Here is a 20,881-nt window from a genome sequence, read left to right on the forward strand (position 1 = left end):
AACTAAGCAAAAGAGTACAGGAAAGAGTTGTGCTTTCAGGGGCACAATAACTCAGTGCAGTAGGGCACTCCCACGTGTTTGAGGTCTGCTTTATTCACTGCATACAGAATAGATGCTCTGTCCATAAATGAAATGTTTGTAAGATGACTGATTTGAAGAAGCTTAAAAGGATGAATGTGACAGTGACAGTTGAGGCCAGGAAGGGAGAGGGAGGCAAAAGACGCCCAGAAATCTTCTATCCATTAGGTAGCAGTAGCTGGTGAGCAGAATCAAAGCCCTGAGAGAAGAGTCTGTGTTCTGCTGCTTCTTATAAGCCACTGACCCTCAATGGGCATCAGTCTCCATAGAGTGGGGCCAGTTTCTGACCCTCACTACATTCTCCTAGATAAGAAAATACCAAAGAATCTGGGATCACTAATAGTCCTTCAAGGCAGCAGCATTCCATTAGAAGCTGCCCACATCAGCCATTAGGTGTCTGACCGGCCAAGATCATGTGACACTCCTAGCCCAGCGCCTTACCCAGAGCAGACATGTAGTGGACTCAGCAAGTGCCGTCAGTATAAGTTCTATTCTGCCCAGACACCTTGGGCTCAGCTGAGTCGTGGCAGTCCAAAGCCGCTGGATTTTAGTCCAGACAGGTAATACAGGCCTGCCCCTGGGCCTTCCTCAGTGTTGGTGGGCTTCTCTCCTTGCAGGCCAGGTAAGACAGGGTGGTACAGCGGCCTGCTGACCAACAGAATCCTTTGTTTCCAAGTCAGTACCAAGTCTCAGGGTGTCCCCACCGCCCCCACCGGAAGGTAGCTTGGCTTGATTCAGGAGTATGGAATGGGACACTTACACCAATTAGTTCTTTTTGTCCTGCTTCTGCAGATGTTGACAGTGGTGATGAGAGTAGTCAAATAAAGGAATCAGAATCACAAGGAAGTAAGGCTAGGAAGGGTGGATACAGGCTATAGTATGTTTGTTAAAGAATCTCAAGGATGAGATGAGTATATTGGACAAAAAAGAGACTACATTCTTGGAATCCAGTACCACCCACCTCATGTACAAGACATAAGCCCAGCCCTTTAAAAAAAAAAAAAAAAAAAAAAGCTTTCTTTACACTTTATCTTACTCCCACACAGGCACCCTGGAAGCTTTCTTCTATAACATCTTCCCTTAAGTATACAGCTAACACAGATACCACAGCTTTGTAAGCAACTTATTTATTTTTATTATTTTTTAAAGTAAGCTATATGCCCAACATGTGGCTCAAACTCACAACCCTGAGATCAAGAGTCATATGCTCTACAGACTGATTCAGCCAGGTTCCCCCATAACCAGCTTATTTAAATACCTGGTACCAAAGATATCACTGATCAGGACATAAGGCAGTGTACAGAATAGGGAATCTGTGGGGGCACTTAGGTAGCTCAAGTCATTTAAGCAACTGACTCTTCATTTCAGCTCAGGTCATGATCTCAGGGTAGTAAGACTGAGAGGTAGTAAGGCTCCACACTTAGCATGGAGTCAGCTTGAGATTCCCTCTCCCTCTGCCCCTCCCTAGCTCATGTATGCATCCGTGCACTCTCTCTCTTTCAAGTAAATAAATAAAATCTTAAAAAAAAAAAAAAGAGAGAGAGAGATTAGGGCATCTATGGTTAGAACAAAGTTAGAGAGATCCAGATTCAAATACTAGCTTTATTACCTACTACTGAGGGTCTCATTCTTCATATACATAGGGATGATACCTGCTTGTTGTACCTCACAGAATTTTTAAGTTTTTTTTTTTTTTTTTTTTAATTTTTATTTATTTATGATAGGCACACAGTGAGAGAGAGAGAGGCAGAGACACAGGCAGAGGGAGAAGCAGGCTCCATGCACCGGGAGCCCGACGTGGGATTCGATCCCAGATCTCCAGGATCGCGCCCTGGGCCAAAGGCAGGCGCCAAACCGCTGCGCCACCCAGGGATCCCTCACAGAATTTTTAAAAAAGATTTTATGTATTTATTTTATTTTATTAAATATTTTATTTACTTATTAATGAGAAACACACACAGAGAGGCAGAGGCAGACGCAGAGGGAGAAGCAGGCTCCACGCAGGGAGCCCGATGTGGGATTCGATCCCAGATCCTGGGATCACGCCTTGAGCAGAAGGCAAACGCTCAACAACTGAGCCACCCAACCACTGAGCCACCCAGACACCCCTTTATTTTATTTGTGTGTGTGTGTGTGTGTGTGTGTGTGTGTGAGAGAGAGAGAGAGAGAGAGAGAGAGAGAGAGAATGCACGGACAGGAGGGGCAGAGGGAAAGGGAATTCCAAGCAGGAGTGGGAGGCAGGGCTGGATCTCACGACCCTGAGATCATGACCTGAGCTGAAACCAAGAGTCAAATACTTAACCAACTGAGACACATAAGTATCCCTCTACCTCACCGAATTACTAAGATCAAGAGATTCACTGAATAGGAAAAAAAGCTCTGTAAACAGGAACCCTAACTATCAGAAGTTATTATTCAAGGATAGCAGGTTTGGTGGAGTCTACACACAGGGAAAAGTAAACTGACCAAGAAATCCCTCTGGATTTGAGTTTGGGAGTTAAATGTAGCAGAAAGCAGTGTCATCTATTGCAGGGACTACAGGAAGCAGCAGCGGGGTAGGGGTGTGAGGGGGAGAATCTCCCTGAATCCCATTTTCCTCACAGGGGCCTCCCTGTTTATCTTTCTATTTTGAAGGTCAGAAGACACAAGTATCATATGCAGCAGGAAACTATCAATAGGTGGAGAGGCACAGGCAGTGTTTCAAACACCGGCTTTGGAGTCTGACCCAAGAGTAAGTTCTAGCCTAGTCACTGAACAGTAATGTGACATTCAAAAGAAAGATAAGGGATCCCTGGGTGGCGCAGCGGTTTGGCGCCTGCCTTTGGCCCAGGGCGCGATCCTGGAGACCCAGGATCGAATCCCACGTCCGGCTCCCGGTACATGGAGCCTGCTTCTCCCTCTGCCTATGTCTCTGCCCCTCTCTCTGTGTGACTATCATAAATAAATTAAAAAAAAAAAAAAAAAAAAAGTTAAAAAAAAAAAAAGAAAGAGAAGAGTTTCTCATATGGGATCATTGAGGAATGAATGAGAACATAGATAAATATACTTGAAATAGTGCCTGGCACACATTAAGCAATCAACAATTATTAGCTAAAATAATTTAGCTAATTTTCAGAAATTTAGAAATTTCTGAAATTTCTATGGGTTTACCAAGAGGGCTAATTCACCATTTCCAGGCCCTTCCACCAGGGGGCAGATAGGCATAGAAAGTAATAGCAAACCTGGGTAATTTTGACCTTTGTCTCAGAAATGATTTGAGGGCGTGCCTGGGTGGCTCAGTTGGTTAAGCATCTGCCTTCGCCTTGGGTCCTGATCTCAGGGTCCTGGGATCAAGCCTCTCATGAGGCTCTCTGCTCAGTGGGGAGTCTGCTTCTCCCTCTCACACTCCCCTCTGTGCTCTGTCTCAAATAAATGAATAAAATCTTTAAAAATAAAAAAAAATTTTTAAAGGATGATTTGAGGACCAACGACGTTTGATCATTTCAGCCACTCACCTAGCAATATTTATTGAGCCACTACAATATACCTGATGGTGAGCTGGAGAAGTAGGAGTAGAGGCTTGGGGTTAATGAAGAAAAAAATATTCAAAAAAAACAATTTTCTAGGGAATTGGGAAAAGATAGGTCAGTGGAAGTTTTCCCAAGTAACGTTCCAAAACTGCTGAGAATTCTCAAAGCAAGTGACATCATGGAATATACAATCTAGAAAAGCTCTAGGAGGGCATCCACCTAACCCCAACTATGGTCCCCTAGCAAGTGCAGGACCCACCAAAGCCAAGATGTTCTTTAATCCAGACTACCCCACAGCAAATGACACATCTAGGATGGGAAATGCATTACATCCTCCTACACACAAAGAAAAGAAGAGGAGATGAGAAATGCTAGGGTCAGAAGGGATCGATCCTATGATTCTGTACCTGTGGTGGGTTAGGCCTGGAGAAAGCAATTAACCAGGTGACTTAAGAGTGTGGGCCAAGATGCCACACATCCTATCTCTTGACCCCTGATCCATCTCTCTTGCCTTGAACTCTTACAATACAAAGCACAATAATCTATAAACATCTGTACCCCATCCCCACCCTACCAGACACCAAGTTCTGTATCTAACAACTCATAAGACCCTCCTGAGGATGAGGGGCAGAGAAAGGCTGAAGAGCAGAGTCCAAAAACTGGTTTAAAGCTCTCTGTAGCTGAGAGGTCTCGGCTCTGAGCAGGGCCTTGGTGGGGGTTCCCAAAGGAGGGAGTTTAAGCTCCACCTCATCCTGAAATGTTTCATGCTAACAACAATAAGTGACGTGGCAGAATTTTTTTTCTTAAACATTTTGGGAGAGGTGAGAAGAGAGCAAGTAGGCTTAAAGCACCACCAAGTTTTCTTCTCTGCAAAGGCTTCGGTATATTTAAGGATAGAAACTAAATGAGACAAAGGGATTCCATTACACTATCCCCCAAACAGAACCCTGAATCCAAGGAAGAAGGTTATCTCAATTCTTGAATAAAATTTGAAGACAGTGGTTGGCAGAGGCTACTTTGAGACTGCTTTGGGGAGAAAGGGAGTGGAGATCCAAAATCAGCACCCAAGATAAAGCTGCCCATTTGCTCTTCCTCCCAAATGGGTTACCCATGATATCCCATCCCTGGGTAAAGCTGTTTGAGTACATCAAGAAACCTAGAAGAAAGTCAATGGGCTTTTCTGTCATGCTTTAAGTATACTCCCTTCTCTAGTTATATCCCTGGAACCCCAGAACCAGTCAAAATGCAGTTAGCATTCAGATTTCAGTGGCCAGAGAGCATGTACAACTTTATTACCCAATCATCATTTATTAAGAGAAAGACTGGAGAAAAAGCTGGTACAGCATAGCATAGCTTGCCTATTGGGTCAAGCAGCTGCACAAGGAAGACTGTTGCTTTCAGCTCTGACATTGAGTTGGATTCATTGGCTAAATTCCAGAACTAGCCAGGCTCCGAGTCTTACTCTCCTTCAAAGAAAGGAAGTCAAGAGGCTAGATAATTTTTAACTTCTGAAGATGATCTCACATAGCAGGACATAACAGGGGTCAGCAAACTACAGCCTATGGGCCAAAATACAGCTGCTATATTTTTGTAAAAAGTTTTATCAGAACACAGCCATACTCGTTTGTTTACATGTAGTCCATAGCTGCCTTTGCCCTATAACAGCAGCTCTGAGTAGACGCAACAGGGGCCATCTGGCCCACAAAGCCTAAAATATTTGCTATCTGGCCTTTTATGGAAGAAGTTTACCAGCCTCTGTCATAAAGGATTTGGGTGAGGTGCTAATGCACCTTTTCTATTAAAGGGTAAAGCCTAGATGCCTCAGTGACTTCCCCCTTTGCTCTGAAAGGTCTATCCAAATTGAGGGCCAATTTTATACTTAAAGAAACTGTACATGGTAATGAACTAGGAACAGAATCTTTTCCTTGCATATCCTTGTAGTGCAGGGATAGAAACCAGGAATCTGGGAAAATATGAGGTATAAAGCCCCAATTCCAGCCAATTTAAGATAAGAATCTGGGGCTTCTGGCTGGCTCAGTCAGTAGAGCATGCAACTCTTGATCTCAGGGTCATGAGTCCAAGCCCCATGTTGGGCGTAGAGTTTACTATTAAAAAAAAAGGGGGGGGGGGAATCTAATAGTTCTCAAAAGTTCAATCTTGTAGGCAAGTTTATTAGCAGGAATATACCCAGAGAGCCCGAGAAAGGTAGCTCCCTATCACTTCCAGAGGTTAGAGCTTCTTTACTTGTGAACTGAGGTCACTGGTTTGGCAGAGAGAAGAGCCAAAGAGAACTATTTCCATGGTAGAGAATGCTCAGAGTGTCCAAAACAACAGAAAAGGGTAAACAGGTTGTTTCAGAGATACAGTAAGTAATCAAGAGTGTGAGTTTTCATTCAATCCCTCATGGGGGTTCAAGCTGAAACATCTTTTTTAAGTTTTATTTATTTATTCATAAGAGACACACAGAGAGAGAGACAGGCAGAGACACAGGCAGAGGGAAAAACAGGATCCATGCAGGAAGCCTGATGCGCAACTTGATCCCAGGACTCCAGGATCATGCCCTGGGCTGAAGGCAGGCACTAAACCACTAAGCCACCCATGGATCCCCACCAAAACATCTTTTTGAAGGGTGACATACATATCCTGTAAAACTCCTTATAGTTTTGTTGCTCAACATATAGCTATCAGCACAATTATAATTAAGATGATACACCCTGAGGAATTCTAGTATTTTAAGAAGATCTCTCTGATCAGCAAAGTGTCCACAGTGCTGGTAAGTCTGGCAGCTGCTTTCTTGCTGTCTTTGCTGAAGAAGAGCTTAGAGGTACCAAAGTTCAGAGTCAACATGCCCCTCTGATGTGCCTCCGTATTACACCCAAATGTAGGGACAAAATAAAGATCACATCCATCCCTGGGATCCAGATTACTTACATTTCTGAAGTCCAGTGTTCATCTGCGTGTGAGAAAGAAGCTGAAAGGACAGGTCACCTGGCCCTGGTAGACAGGCTAGCATGGCAGACTGGCATCAACACAACATGGGGCAGTCACTCACACTGCAATGAATAAAAAAACAAGGTTATGGAATACAAGGCAATTCACTCAAGGAAGATACCAGGGACATCATATATGAGCAGCAGAGGCCAAGTTTAAATAGACAAACAATTTAATTAGCAGCATGTTGGATGAAAATACATCTATGTCTTTATCTGTAGCACCAATTTGCTCCCAACTATTACTATGGCCAAAATGGTGTTTCAGGGCAGCCTGGGTGGCTCAGCGGTTTAGCGCTGCCTTCAGCCCAGGGCCTGATCCTGGAGACCCGGGATCGAGTCCCACGTCGGGCTCCCTCCATGGAGCCTGCTTCTCCCTCTGCCTGTGTCTCTCTCTCTGTGTGTCTCTCATGAGTGAATAAATAAAATCACTAAAAAAATAATAAATAAAATAAAATAAAATAAAATAAAATAAAATAAAATAAAATAAAATAAAACAGTGTTACAGTCAGCACAGATGCATGGGTGGAGAGAAAATAAAAACTGGAAATACCTATCCACACAAGTAACTGGAAAATAAGGTACCTATCTTTTATGCTCACAAGCTGTGGATGCACTTTTAGCATGTGCATTTCCTATAGATGGCCTCTCCATACTGCTTTTGGGCAGGGCCACAGGGTTGCCAGATACATGGCATACTAGCTCTCATCTGTGCCCCAGCTAAGGCAGGAGCAGAAAGGCTAGGGCAGATTCTAGCTGAGGTGAAGGGAAAAATTATTTTTCCCTAAAAATAGGACAGGGTTCTTGAAGAGAGCTGGCCTTCACAGGACCTGGCTCAGTCTATTTACAGACCTGGTTGGGGCAGGGGCAGTCAGACATTTCCAAAAGCAGTACAGTGTATGAGCGGCAAAGGCACCCAAAGTCCAACTTGTGATGGCAGTAATCTGAGCTCACTTCTAGAAGGAAGAAGGAGCAAAGCATCCTAGGAGACACAATTAACTACTGTTAAATCAAATTCCATTTCTAAGTTTCTGGGATTTACCTTTCCTATTGCCTATCACACAATTAGACCCCCTACCCTAGACCCTAGAAAAAAAGAAAAAAAAAAAAAAAAAGCATTGTTCCCAGAATAAATCAAGGAGGTAGAAGGCTACCAGCAGCCCTCCCTAGGTAGGTAATCCTGACATTATGTCAAGATGGCCTGGTTTCCTCAGTGATGTCTACCAACAAGAACTGCCCAAGAAAGCAGATCTGATGTGGCCTTCTGTAGGGAAGAGCAATGTGAGCTTCCTGTGTACCAAGGACCAAGCTTTTCTCAAACAAGTATAATGCACTATAAAATACATGAATCCTTTCCCTTATTGCAAAACCCAGAAATCAAGGTGGCATGTTAAGGCTCTAATCCCAACAAAAGAGTGGGAAAAGAGCTCAAGTATAAACAAAGACCACAAATCCTCTTTCTTTCTCTTTGAGGGCCCTCTGTATGTGAAACTATCTTGTCCTGATGAGTATCAAAGAGCTCCAGCTTGCAAGGCCAGGTAGCTGAAAAGACAGTTTGTAAAAGAAGCTGCTCAAACTGTGTCTAAGATAGCAAATGCAGAAAGAACTGAAGATTGAATGCCTCAGTGAGAACAGAGCTGCCCAAAAGTTTGGGCATAGATTCTGCTTTTTCGGGTCTCCGGTGGGTGGGATAACAGAATGTACCCAGCGCACCAACTGCAGTGCCTCAAGAAATAAAAAGGCTTCTGTTGGGGTCAAGTGAGTGAGGTACTGCTTACAATCCCTTCCCCTGTGAAAGCTGTTCTTTATTTAATAACCTCTCCCTACGGTCCTAATATAGGAGAGGGCAAAATCCCAGGAACAGAAGGGAATTATTGGATACTGGAGCCTAATGTTGTTAAAAGGACTGCATGAGGGGCATCGGTGAGGTTTTCTTAATTAGGTCTCCCAACCTTGCTTGGAGATGGGTAATAATTTCACTTGTCATATCATCATCTCTAGCCTGGATTACTACAATAGTCTTCTAAATGGTTTCTCTGTTCCACTCTTGTTATCACCAGTCTACTCCCTACACAGCAGCCAGAGTAATTTACTTTTTAAATTAGAAATCATATCAACTCAAAAATCTCCAATGATTCCCCATTTCACTTTGAATACAATACAAAAATCCTAACAGGTCCACAAGGCCTACCATGACCTGTTACTACTATTTCCAACCTTTCTGCCCCTCCTGCTGATTCTATTTTCAGCCACAGTGGTCTCTTTATAGCTCCTCCAAAGAGCCAAGCACACTTCACCTCCATGCCTTGTACTTCATCTGGACAGCAGCGATGCTGTAAAGATAGAGAGGTTCAGAGAACACATTCCCTAAGCTGTCTTCCAGATATACTCTTTCCCTGTACTTTTGGGAAGAAACCAATCTATGCATGATCACTGCAATCTCCGGTGTATCTATTAAATCTTGCTGCCTACAACCAGGAGGAGATGAGTGTGGGGGGCTGTGGATCCTATAACATATTTGACCATAACATACCACCCCTCAAATCACAACTGTGGATTTCAATTGGAAGAAGATGAGACAATTAAAACAGCTAAACTGTGGCAGACACAGTAATGGATTTATTAATAGCAAACAAAGGAGCAAGAATAATAGGTGAATTCTGTAAAGACTGCAGAAAGTCGGGGTGCCTGGCTGGCTTAGTCAGTAAAGCATGCAGCTCTTTATCTTGGGGTTGTGAGTTCAGGCCCCATATTGGGTGTAGAGTTTACAGCAACAACAACAACAAAAACAACAACAACAGACTCCGGAAAGTCAATTTTTAGTTTAGGCAGGAGAGGGTGATTGAGGAAGAAAGATACCAGAGCTTGGTGCCCTCCGTGATGATGTCCCCAACAGGAACCACCCAGAAAGTTTAGAAAACTCATCATCTAGGCTACTACTAAGAGTACAGCCTCCAATTTGTGACCCTTTCTTTAAGAGTTTAGGATCTATCTCTGCCTTCCTTTCCAAAAAACTGTCCTCTGTACTTAAGGAAAACTTCAAGCTCCTCAAACAGTCTCAACTGAAGTTGAGAATCAGATTCTGAAGAGAAAAAAAAAAAAAGGAATCAGATTCTGGGGGCAGTCCCGGTGGCCCAGCAGTTTGGCGCTGCCTTCGGCCCAGGGTGTGATTCTGGAGACCCTGGATCAAGTCCCACGTTGGGCTCCCTGCATGGAGCCTGCTTCTCCCTCTGCCTGTGTCTCTGCCTCTATGTCTGTCATAAATAAATCTTAAAAAAATTTTTTTTTAATTTTCATTTATTTATGATAGAGAGAGAGAGAGAGAGAGAGAGAGGCAGAGACACAGGCAGAGGGAGAAGCAGGCTCCATGCACCGGGAGCCTGATGTGGGATTCGATCCCGGGTCTCCAGGATCGCGCCCTGGGCCAAAGGCAGGCGCTAAACTGCTGCGCCACCCAGGGATCCCATAAATAAATCTTTAAAAAAAAAAAAAAAAAAGAACCAGATTCTGGGGCAGCCTGGGGGGTTCAGCAGTTTAGTGCCGCATTTCAGCCCAGGGCGTGATCCTGGAGACCCGGGATGGATTCCCAGGTTAGGTTTCCTGCTTGGAGCCTACTTCTCCTTCTGCCCATGTTTCTGCCTCTCTCTCTCTGTGTTTCTCATGAATAAATAAAATCTTAAAAAAAAAAAAAATCAGATTCTGCAAGGTCAGGAAAGGCAGGGAATATGGCAAGGTTTGTAATGAACAGGAAGGAAGTAACTGGGCAGAATAAAGAACTCCTCTGGAATAAAGAACTCCTCAGCCTGGTAACTGAGCATAGGCCTTTTACTTAAAAACCTCAAACCAGGGAATCCCTGGGTGGCTCAGTGATTTAGCACCTGCCTTAGGCCCAGGGTGTGATCCTGGAGTTTTGGGAGCAACTCCAACAACAGGCTCCCTGCGGGGAGCCTGCTTCTCCCTCTGCCTGTGTCTCTGCCTCTCTCTCTCTGTGTCTCTCATGAATAAATAAAATCTTTAAAAAAATAAAATAAAAACCTCAAACCAGGGGTGCCTGGTTGGGTTAAGCATCTGACTCTTAATTTCGGCCCAGGTCATGATCTCAGGATCCTGGGATGGAGCCCTGGGTCAGGCTCCACACTTAGCGGGGAGTCTGCTTAAAGGACTCTCTCTCTCCCTCTGGCCCTCCATCCACTTACACAATCTTTCCCTCTCTAAAAATAAGGAAATAAATCTTAAAACAACAACTTCAAACCACCCACACATTTTGATTACCACCTGGGTTTTTCTAAAAAGCAAATTCCATATATATAATTTTACAGTTGATACTTCCAGAAGCACAAGTAGATCCAGAAATCAACACTAGCATTACCTTCTAAAGGGACATCAAAATTCAAGTCCTGACTTCAAAACAGAATCAAGTAGTAATCTAGAGCTCAGGCCAAGTGAGCTCTCAGCCAGCTTTCCTGCTGCCAGCTGGTCTACTCCCTAAGCAGGGGGACTATATCACAGTAAATTCAGAACGAAGGTGTTCAAACTCTACTAGGGTTATCAGCACCAGTGCAAGCACTTCTCAGACTACCTCTAATTAAGAAACAAAACCCTTGTGCCCACTGGGAAAATTCAAAAGTACTTCCATCTGTTCCCCTCCATGTCCCTCTCCCCAATCCCTGTCAGAAGACTCCCAGAGGTTATATAGTGTTGTGCTGTCACATTCTGCTTTCCTGGGCGCATCTGATAAAGGACTCTCTCTGTGACTGTAAGAAAACCCCAGTTGTGTTTGTGCTGACTGTCCCTGCTTATGCTTAAGACCACTGAAAGGTAGAGAGAAAATCAAGTGATAGAAAGAGATTTATTACACTTGAGTGGCTCAATGGTTGACCATCTGCCTTCAGCTCAGGGCATGGTTGCAGGGTCCTGGGATGGAGTCCTGCATCGTGCTCCCCATAGGGAGCCTGCTTCTCCCTCTGCCTATGTCTCTGCCTTTCTCTTTCTGTCTCTCTCATGAATAAATAAATTAAATCTTAAAAAAAAAAAAAGATTTATTTTTACTTAGGGCTCTGGGGTGAGGTGAAGTAAGTCTAGAGCCATCACTTCCAGCCCAGTTTCACCACCCACAATCCACTGCCTCCCACTACATTTCTTTGCCAATTCCCTCTCTTGCTTTCCCTTCCCTGCCTGCAACCTCTACCTTCAAAAATATCTCCTCAAAAAAAAAAAAAAAAAAAAAGGTTGACTGGCCAAGTTTCTGATTCATGCTGTGGTTAAAATTTTTTAATTTGTCATTTGTGGTCTTTAATTAAAAACTGAAATTGATACCACTGCCATCTCTGTGACCACAGGTAAAGAAAGAAAACCTTATGCTCCTTATTTGACTTCATTTTATAAAATACATTCAACAGTGATAATCCTGTGGACATGCATCGTAAGAGAATATGATTAATACCATGAAACTGAATTAATTTAAGAGTCCTCAGCATCTCTGAATAAAGCCTTCTCATCTGTGAGTTAAATTAGGCTTATTTTAAAAGACTACTTTTTGATAAGGAGGAAAAAAGTTTTATCTTCCTGCTCTGTTTCTTAACTCTGGGGCAGGGGGGTGTCCAAGAAATTTGGCTAAAACCTAAGAGAACAGGCAACCCTGGTGGCACAGCGGTTTGGTGCCACCTGCAGCCCAGGGCTTGATCCTGGAGACCCGGGATCAAGTTCCACGTCGGGCTCCCTGCATGGAGCCTGCTTCTCCCTCTGCCTGTGTCTCTGCCTCTCTCTCTCTCTCTCTCTGTGCATTGCTCATGAATAAATAAATAAAATCTTAAAAAAAAAAAAAAAAAAAAAAAACCTAAGAGAAACACCAAAATACTGCTCTGGGGAAAATACAGGGGGAAAGACAGCAAAAATTACATGTTTATCAAATCAGACTCTGAAAAATCAGTCATCTCTATTGTCTGTTACAATAAAATAATCTATTCAACAGGTAATTTTGTCAGTCCAGGTTTAACCATGAACTTCCAATTATATTGAACTTTTCACTAATTACTCAACCTGAATAAAGTTCAGCCATTGCTCAAAGACATCTTTCTTTTCTATCTTTAACCCACAGGGGCGCTAAAATTCACTTGGAATTGTGACCTCACAACTCTAGGGAGGCAGAGAGAACAAATGTTCACTCTGGGCTTACTTTTTTTTTTAAGATTTTATTTATCTATTTGAGAGAGAGAGAGAGAGAGAGAGAGAGAAAGTGTGTGCAGGGGGGAAGGATAGAGGGAGAGGGAGAAACAGACTCCCTTGGTGAGCAGAGGCCAGGGGCTGAGCAAGGAGCCCAACACGGGGCTCAATCCCAGGACCCTGGGATCATGAACTGAGCTGAAGGCAGATGCTTAACAAACTGAGCCACCCAGGCACCCCTACATTTTTTTTTTAAGTAATCTCTTACTTACCAATGTGAGGCTCAATCTCAGGACCCAAGATCAAGAGTCACATGCTCCATGGACTGAGCCAGCCAGGTGCCCAAGGGCTTACAATTTTGAAAGCCCAGAACCACCCATACTGCAATCCATCCCTACTTAGGGGTTTGAAAACATTACTCCTCTACTAACTGCCCTTTAAAATCTATGACAACAGGTCCTCTTCCTTTCCGGGTCTCACCCCACCCTAAATCCCTAAAGGTGCTCTCTTCTTCAGCAAGGATTCTCTTTCCTGGATCCTGTAATTATTTAACTCCTCTATGACCCAGTGCTTTCTCTTGAAGGTGTTATTCTGGTACTGGTAGAGTATTCTTCCTGGACATCCTAACCTTTCAACTTGTGAGTGAGCTTCCCTAGACCAGAGGCTGTCTTTTATTTTATCCTTCTAAGTTCCAGAATCAGGAACAAGATTATCACATAACAGATACTGAATAAATACCACTGACTCACATTCCTGAAGAAAATAGCATATATTTTAATCTCAGGGTCTGGAAATTATGTGAATTTACATCCTTGAGACATATGGATAATACAAGTGCCAACAAGTGCCTGTGCATGTGCGTGGGGCAGGTACCTTCACTCTGTGAGAGGACAGAAGAGATAAAAAATGCCTGGGCAGCTCTTTCCAGCTCTCGCTGCCATAGTGAGAAGAGCTGCCACCATATCCACCCACCTGCAATGAATGGTCTTGTACAACTACTCCAGCTTCCTGATCAAAAGGAACAAGCAGACACATAGCACCAAATCCAATAACCTGAAGGCTCACGACTTCTTCCACTACAACAGGCCAATCAGTGTGGAGCTGGTGGGCAACAGCAAAGGTTTGTGGTGGTGTTCATGAAGCCGAGATTTTTTTTTTTTTAAGATTTTATTTATTTGTTCATGAGAGACTGAGAGAGAGAGAGAGATACATAGGCAGAGGGAGAAGCAGTTTCCATACAGGGAGCCTGACGTGGGACTTGATCCCAGGTCTCCAGCCAGGATCAGGCCCTGGGCTGAAGGCGGTGCTAAACTGCTGAGCCACCCGGGCTGCCCTGAAGCCGAGATTCAGGCAATGAAAACACTCCACCTCCTATGAGCAGACCACCACTAACAGGAATGCCACCCTCAGCAGCATCGGACACATGGTATGCAAGAACAAGTGCTGTCCAGATCTGCACATGGCTGCCGTTCACAGAGCCGCTGCCATCCTGTGCAGCCAGATGCCTGTGATGGTTACGAAGAAGCAGCTTGCCACACCAAGAACTCTTGAGCACCTGCCCCCCATCTCCAAAGCAATAAAGATGTCAACCACCAGAAAAATAATTAATTAACTTAAAAAAAAAAAAAAAAAAAAAGCCCCAGGGTGCCCAAATGGCTCAGTCAGTTAAGCATCTCTGCCTTTGGCTCAGGTCATGATCCCCGGGTCCTGGGATCATGTCTGGCATTGGGCTTCCTGATCAGTGAGGAGTCTGCTTCTCCCTCTGCCCCTCTCTCCCCCACCTTGTACTTTCATTCCGTCTCTCACATAAATAAAATATTTTTTAAGGGACACCTGGGTGGCTCAGTGGTTGAGCATCTGCCTTTGGCTCAGGGCGTGATCCTGGGGTTCCAGGATCGAGTCTCACATCAGGCTCCCCGCAGGAAGCCTGCTTCTCTCTCTGCCTATGTCTCTGCCTCTCTCTGTGTGTCTCTCATGAATAAATAAATAAAATATTAAAAAAAAAAAGTCCTGCTCTAAATACTGCTCTTTATTTACACTGTATTGAAAAGTATCATTTGATTTCTGTACTTTAATCTCCTTTAAGTAGAAATCAGTGTTCCCAGAAGTGTGAAAATGCAGGCTATGTCCGTTGTAGGCAGCTAAATCAGAACTTGGAATTTTTCATCATGGAATGTAACAGAGCTTAAATTTCCAAAGGCCCATCAGGACTGGATCACTATAACTTAAGATGAACCACCTCAGAAAGACTGGCCTTTGCATTTAACTACATTCATAATCATAGCAGTGCTGTCAGGATAGAATTTTACTCACAAGTACCTGGGACTGTGTCCAGCAAGACAAGGAGAACAAAAAACCAAAAGAAACTACTTCCTTGAGATAAAGACACAAATATTGAATTTTTACCTGTTATAGTTTTTTTTTAAGATTTAACTTATTTTTTAAAATATTTTATTTATTTCACACAGAGAGAGAGAGAGAGAGAGAGGGAGAACACAAGTAGGGGGAGAAGCAGGCTCCCTGCTCAGCAGGGAGCCCGATGCAAGGCTTCATTCCAGGACCCTAGGATCATGACCTGGGCAGAAGGCAGACACTTAAGTGATTTGAGCCACCCAGGTGCCCCAAGATTTTACTTATTTGAGAGAGAGAGCATAAGCAGGGGGAGCAGCAGGCAGAGGGAGAAGGAGAGGCAGGCTCCCTGCCAAGAAGGGAGCCTGTTGCAGGACTTAATCCCAGAGTCCTAGGATCATGACCTGAGCCACCCAAGCACCCCCTCCTTTTATAATCTTCTGTAGAAACTTGTTTTGTATCAAACCAGTTTCTAATTATTATTCAGATGAAATACACTTCAAATATGTTACAATTTGTGGCATTTTTTAATCTTCAAAGCCTTGAGTCCTTGAATCCGCGAAAAGCTGCCCAGTGACAGAGAAGTACTGATCTCACACCCAGATGGGGAACCTGAAGCAACAGACCCAAACTATTTTTTTAAAAGGTAATCTGTCAAAAAGATATCAAAGTTGGGTACAATTTTAAGTCTTAGGATATCTAGAAAGACCTTTAATAGGCCTTGAGCGCAAAACAAGTCAGACCAAGACCGGTATTATTCATTCTGATAAAAACAGAAATGGCAGTTCCCCAGTTAGCTTATGTAAACTTATACAGCCCACAGCTCCAACACAGAAAAAGAATTTTAAGAATTTACCAGGCTGTCAAGAAATTTTGGCAAGCATGTATTTAGAGAACAGCTAAACAAGCTGCTTATTCATGCCCTTTCTCCTCCCCTCAACTGTACTAGGTACAACAGAGGCCTGATTTCTCTAGTGACTCCATTGTCTCAGAATCACCTCACCAGAGAGCGGCTCTCGAACCCAGTCTAAAGTCTGACTTTGAAGTCTGAAGGATGACAGAAATTGAAGAGGCTTAAAGGCAGACACTGGGTAAATAACTACAAGGTGTTATTCTGAAACAAGCTGAGGGGGAACGTTTGGACCATGTGTGCCTGTTTCCTGACCCTGGTACAGAGGTGTCTCTTTCCTGGGTCTAATGTACCCCATCAAAGTTCACTGCTGCATTTAGACATTTCAAGCGGGATTTATAAATCAGTATTTTTGCTATGTAAGAATTAACACTGATTTACACTGCATAAGAGGGTATCAAAACTGCAAAGAATATCTTAAGCAAAATTTTGAACAAGTGTTGAAGTTATGAATGGAAGCAGTAAAAGGGATAGGATCTACAGCAACATCTGAATTCATGTAAGGGGAATGAAGACATGGCTCCCTCCAAAGTCGTATGGAAAAATATAAGCAACTACTAAATATGTGAAGAAATAACTATCTAATATTTAAAGAAATATAAATTGGAGCACCTGGGTGGCTCAGTGATTGAGCATCTGCCTTTGGCTCAGGGCGTGATCCCAGGATCCTGGGATAGAGTCCCACATCAGGCTCCCCAGAGGGAGCCTGCTTCTCCCTCTGCCTAGGTCTCTGTCTCTCTCGAATAAATAAAATCTTTTTTAAAAAATGTAAATTGGACAGTCTGGGTGACTCAGTAGTTTAGTGCCTGCCTTCAGCCCAGGGCGTGATCCTGGAGTCCCAGGATCAAGTCCCGTATCAGGCTCCCTGCATGGAGCCTCTGCCTGTGTCTCTCTCTGCGCCTCTCATGAATAAATAAATAAAATCTTAAAAATATATAAAATAAAATAAAAAATGTAAATTAAATGGAATGAGATTTTATTTTTTTTGCTTAAAAAATGACAAACATGATTGAAAAAATCTAAAACGTACAGAGTCAAGGATATACTGAAGAATCACTAAAGTGAGATGTTTAAGTTTATACTTTTTTTTTAAGATTTTATTTATTCATTTGAGGCAGAGATACAGAGAACACAAGCAGGAGAGGCAGAGGGAGAAAGAGCAGTAGATTCCCTGCTGAGCCAAAAGCAGGACATGGGGCTTAATTCCAGGACCCAGAGATCATGACTTGAGCCGAAAGCACACACTCAAACATCTGAGCCATCTAGGTGCCCTTGATAGATACACTCTTTCTGGAAATAAGCACGGACAGTTTTTTTTTTTTTTTTTTTAATTTTTATTTATTTATGATAGTCACAGAGAGAGAGAGAGAGGCAGAGACACAGGCGGAGGGAGAAGCAGGCTCCATGCACCGGGAGCCTGATGTGGGATTCGATCCCGGGTCTCCAGGATCGCGCCCTGGGCCAAAGGCAGGCGCCAAACTGCTGCGCCACCCAGGGATCCCCTTTCTTTTCTTTTCTTTTTTCTTTTCTTTTCTTTTCTTCTTTTCTTTTCTTTCTTTCTTTCTTTCTCTCTCTCTCTCTCTCTCTTTCTTTCTTTCTCTTTGCATGAACAGTTTTTTTTTCCCCCTTAAGATTTTATTTATTTGAGAGAGAAAGAAAGAAAAGTGGGAGGGGCAGAGGGAGAGAGAATCTTAAGCAGACTCTGCACTGAGCATGGAGCCTGACGCAGGACTGGATCCCACAACCCTGAGATCATGACCTGAAACCAGGAGTTGGGCACTCAATGGACTGTGCCACCCAGGCATTCAGGGGCTGCATAAACAGTTTTTAAAATATTCATATTTTTAAAAAATAAAATAAAATATTTTTTTATAAAGAGGAAGAGGGATAGGAGAGACAGAGATTAAATTCTCTGTCTTAACTCCTAGACTTGTGGCTCATTCCATTAGACAACTATTTTCTAATCTGCATCGTGACCAGCTTTTATTTTTTTATTTTTATTTTTTTAAAAATTTTTAATTTATTTATGATAGTCACAGAGAGAGAGAGAGAGAGAGAGAGAGAGAGGCAGAGACACAGGCAGAGGGAGAAGCAGGCTCCATGCACCAGGAGCCCAATGTGGGATTCGATCCCGGGTCTCCAGGATCGCGCCCTGGGCCAAAGGCAGGCGCCAAACCGCTGCGCCACCCAGGGATCCCGTGACCAGCTTTTAAAAAAAATTGAGTAAAAAAAATTTCACAGGGACGCCTGGGTGGCTCAGTGATTGAGTACCTGCCTTTGGTTCAGGGTGTGATCCCAGTTCAGGGATCGAGTCCCACATCAGGATCCCTGTGAGGAGCCTGCTTGTCCCTCTGCCTGTGTCTCTGCCTCTCTCTGCGTCTCTCATGAATGAATGAATGAATGAATTCACAAAGTCAGAATGCTTATTGTTTCATGATTCTCGTTTCAATTATCTCGTTTATATGTATTTATTTGGATGCAATCCCTATTTTGGGTATAAACAAAAATGTCTGAAAAATACTGCACTATACTATACCACAGCTGTCCCTCAAGTCAACATTATTGACTATCCTATCCCTCTTCTTACATTATTATATACAACAAAAACACACAATTCTAAGCCACGGTTTTGTTTTTTAGATGTGAATGTAATTATTGACTTTCCTATGGATATGGGGAATTGCCTGTCCCAGATCAGCACTCTGCACTAGAACTCTATTATCCTTTGGGTAGCCTCTTTCCAATTAGCCCTTAGTGAAAATTCTTTCAAGCTAAACTATAAAGCCAGCACCTATAACCAAGGTAAGAATGCACTGGGAAAGTGATGACATAAAGACAAAGAAAACTTTATGTTCGACTGTCAAACTTTTTTTTTTGGGAAAAATTGTATAAATTTTCACTGAGGAAACTATACCCAAGAATACAAGTAATGACTGAACAGAGTTCTCTCTCATTCTCAAACAATCCTGGCATAGAAAACCCTATCCCTCCTATCCTCATGCTCTTCCCTGAATGCTGACTTACTCTAAACCTATTCTCAATTCATACCTTCTTTTTTCTTCTTTTTTTAAGATTTTATTCATTTATTCATGAGAGACACACAGACATAGGCAGAGAGAGAAGCAGGCTCCCTGTGGGGAATCTGATGGGGGTCTTGATCCCAGGACACTGGGATCATGACCTGAGCTGAAGGCAGAGGCTTAACTGACTGAGCCATCCAGGCACCCTGTTTTGTTTTTTTTTTTTTTTTTTTTAAAGACTTCATCTATTTATTCGTGAGACACACACACACACACACACACAGAGAGAGAGAGAGAGAGAGAGAGAGAGAGAGAGAGAGAGAGAGGCAGAGACACAAGCAGAGGGAGAAGCAGGCTCCATGCAGGGAGCCCGACATGGGACTCGATCCGGGGTCTCCAGGATCACGCCCCGGGCCAAAGACAGGCATTAAACCGCTGAGCCACCCAGGGATCCTTTGTTTTGTTTTTAAATCAGTGTGTGACTGGTTCTAACTGATCAACTACATGTTTTATACATATTAAGCTCCACTCAAAGAATTTAACTCAAGATTACTTTAGCACTGAATCAGGAAAAAAAAAAGTATATAAATACATGTATTATCCTACAGTTGTCCAAATGATGTCCTTTCCTTTACCTCAAAGATACTTCAAAAGAAATGATTAACACTCCCCAAATTAACATCATATGGACAGCAGCAGAAAACAAAAGTTTGTAACTCTTCTATTACTGGCTCCTCCACTCAGCATGCCCATTCACTGTCCTAATTTCTCCTCTGTAAACTACTCTCTCCAGGCCCTCCCTCACCAACTGAGTGTCCTTACTAGACTTCACCCGATTCCCTGTTAAATCACTCAACTAGATTAGAAATAGAAGGTATCCAGAGTGAAGATGGCAGTCACAAAGTGGTGGGGGGCCTGTTATGAGGAGCTAGAACCCAAGTAGTATGAGAGCATCCCCAGAGGGATGCAGTAATGACTCTACCATCCAATGCAATAAGCCCCAATAAGGTCCAAACAGATCTTGTTTTCTAGATACTTGATTTCCAAATTTCTCTACTAACAGGAGCAAAGGCTCTTTGAAGAAATAGCTAAGGCAGAGAAATTAGGCTGGAGCATCTTAATGTGCAGGAAAGGAAAGAAGTGCGCAAAGACTAATAATTATGACATGTCAAAGAATACAAAAGCTATGGAATGCTCAATTGGTGAGAGAAACCCCATGAAGAGAAGTTCACACAGTAGAAATTGGAAAGAACAATCAATGGGATACATGAGTCACGGAGGTATGTCCTAGCAATAGAAAAATGAAAAGCTTTTTTTTTTAAAGATTTTTATTTATTCATGAGAGACAGAGATACCTTTTTAATTAGGTATTTTAATTAAAATATCTTATTCCCTTTTTAATTAGGAAGTATTTTAGAAGATACCTTTTTTTTTTTTTTTAATAAGCAGTCTCCACGCCCAACATGGGGCTTGAACTCATGATCCTGGTATCAAGAGTTGCATGTTCTACCAAATGAGGCAGCCAGTTGCCGCTGGAGGGAGATACTTTTAAACTATGCAAAAATCTTGTTCCTCTCCACCCCTTCAATTTATTAGTTTATGTGGGATCCCTGGGTGGCGCAGCGGTTTGGCGCCTGCCTTTGGCCCAGGGCGCGATCCTGGAGAGCCGGGATCGAATCCCACATCGGGCTCCCGGTGCATGGAGCCTGCTTCTCCCTCTGCCTGTGTCTCTGCCTCTCTCTCTCTCTCTCTCTCTCTCTCTCTCTCTCTGTGACTATCATAAATAAATAAAATTTAAAAAAAAAATTTATTAGTTTATGTATTTACATTAGTATGGACTCATGAATTTCTATTAAAATTTTT

General features: G+C 43.0%; 1 protein-coding gene across 7 annotated transcripts in view; it reads right to left on the bottom strand.

The window, feature by feature from the left end:
- FAM222B (family with sequence similarity 222 member B) overlaps positions 1-20,881 on the bottom strand; it is a 76,406-nt gene that overhangs the window by 4,094 nt on the left and 51,431 nt on the right. For all 7 annotated transcript variants that reach the window (XM_026016121.2, XM_026016117.2, XM_072747817.1 and 4 more), the window contains one exon: positions 6,519-6,640. Coding sequence is in view for 4 of the 7 variants with exons in the window: in XM_026016117.2 (XP_025871902.1) it covers positions 6,519-6,600 (82 nt within the window). In the remaining 3 variants the exon portion in view is untranslated. The remainder of the gene's footprint in view (positions 1-6,518; positions 6,641-20,881) is intronic.

This window comes from Vulpes vulpes, chromosome 2, assembly GCF_048418805.1.
Source record: "Vulpes vulpes isolate BD-2025 chromosome 2, VulVul3, whole genome shotgun sequence".
Taxonomy (NCBI): Eukaryota; Metazoa; Chordata; class Mammalia; order Carnivora; family Canidae; genus Vulpes; species Vulpes vulpes.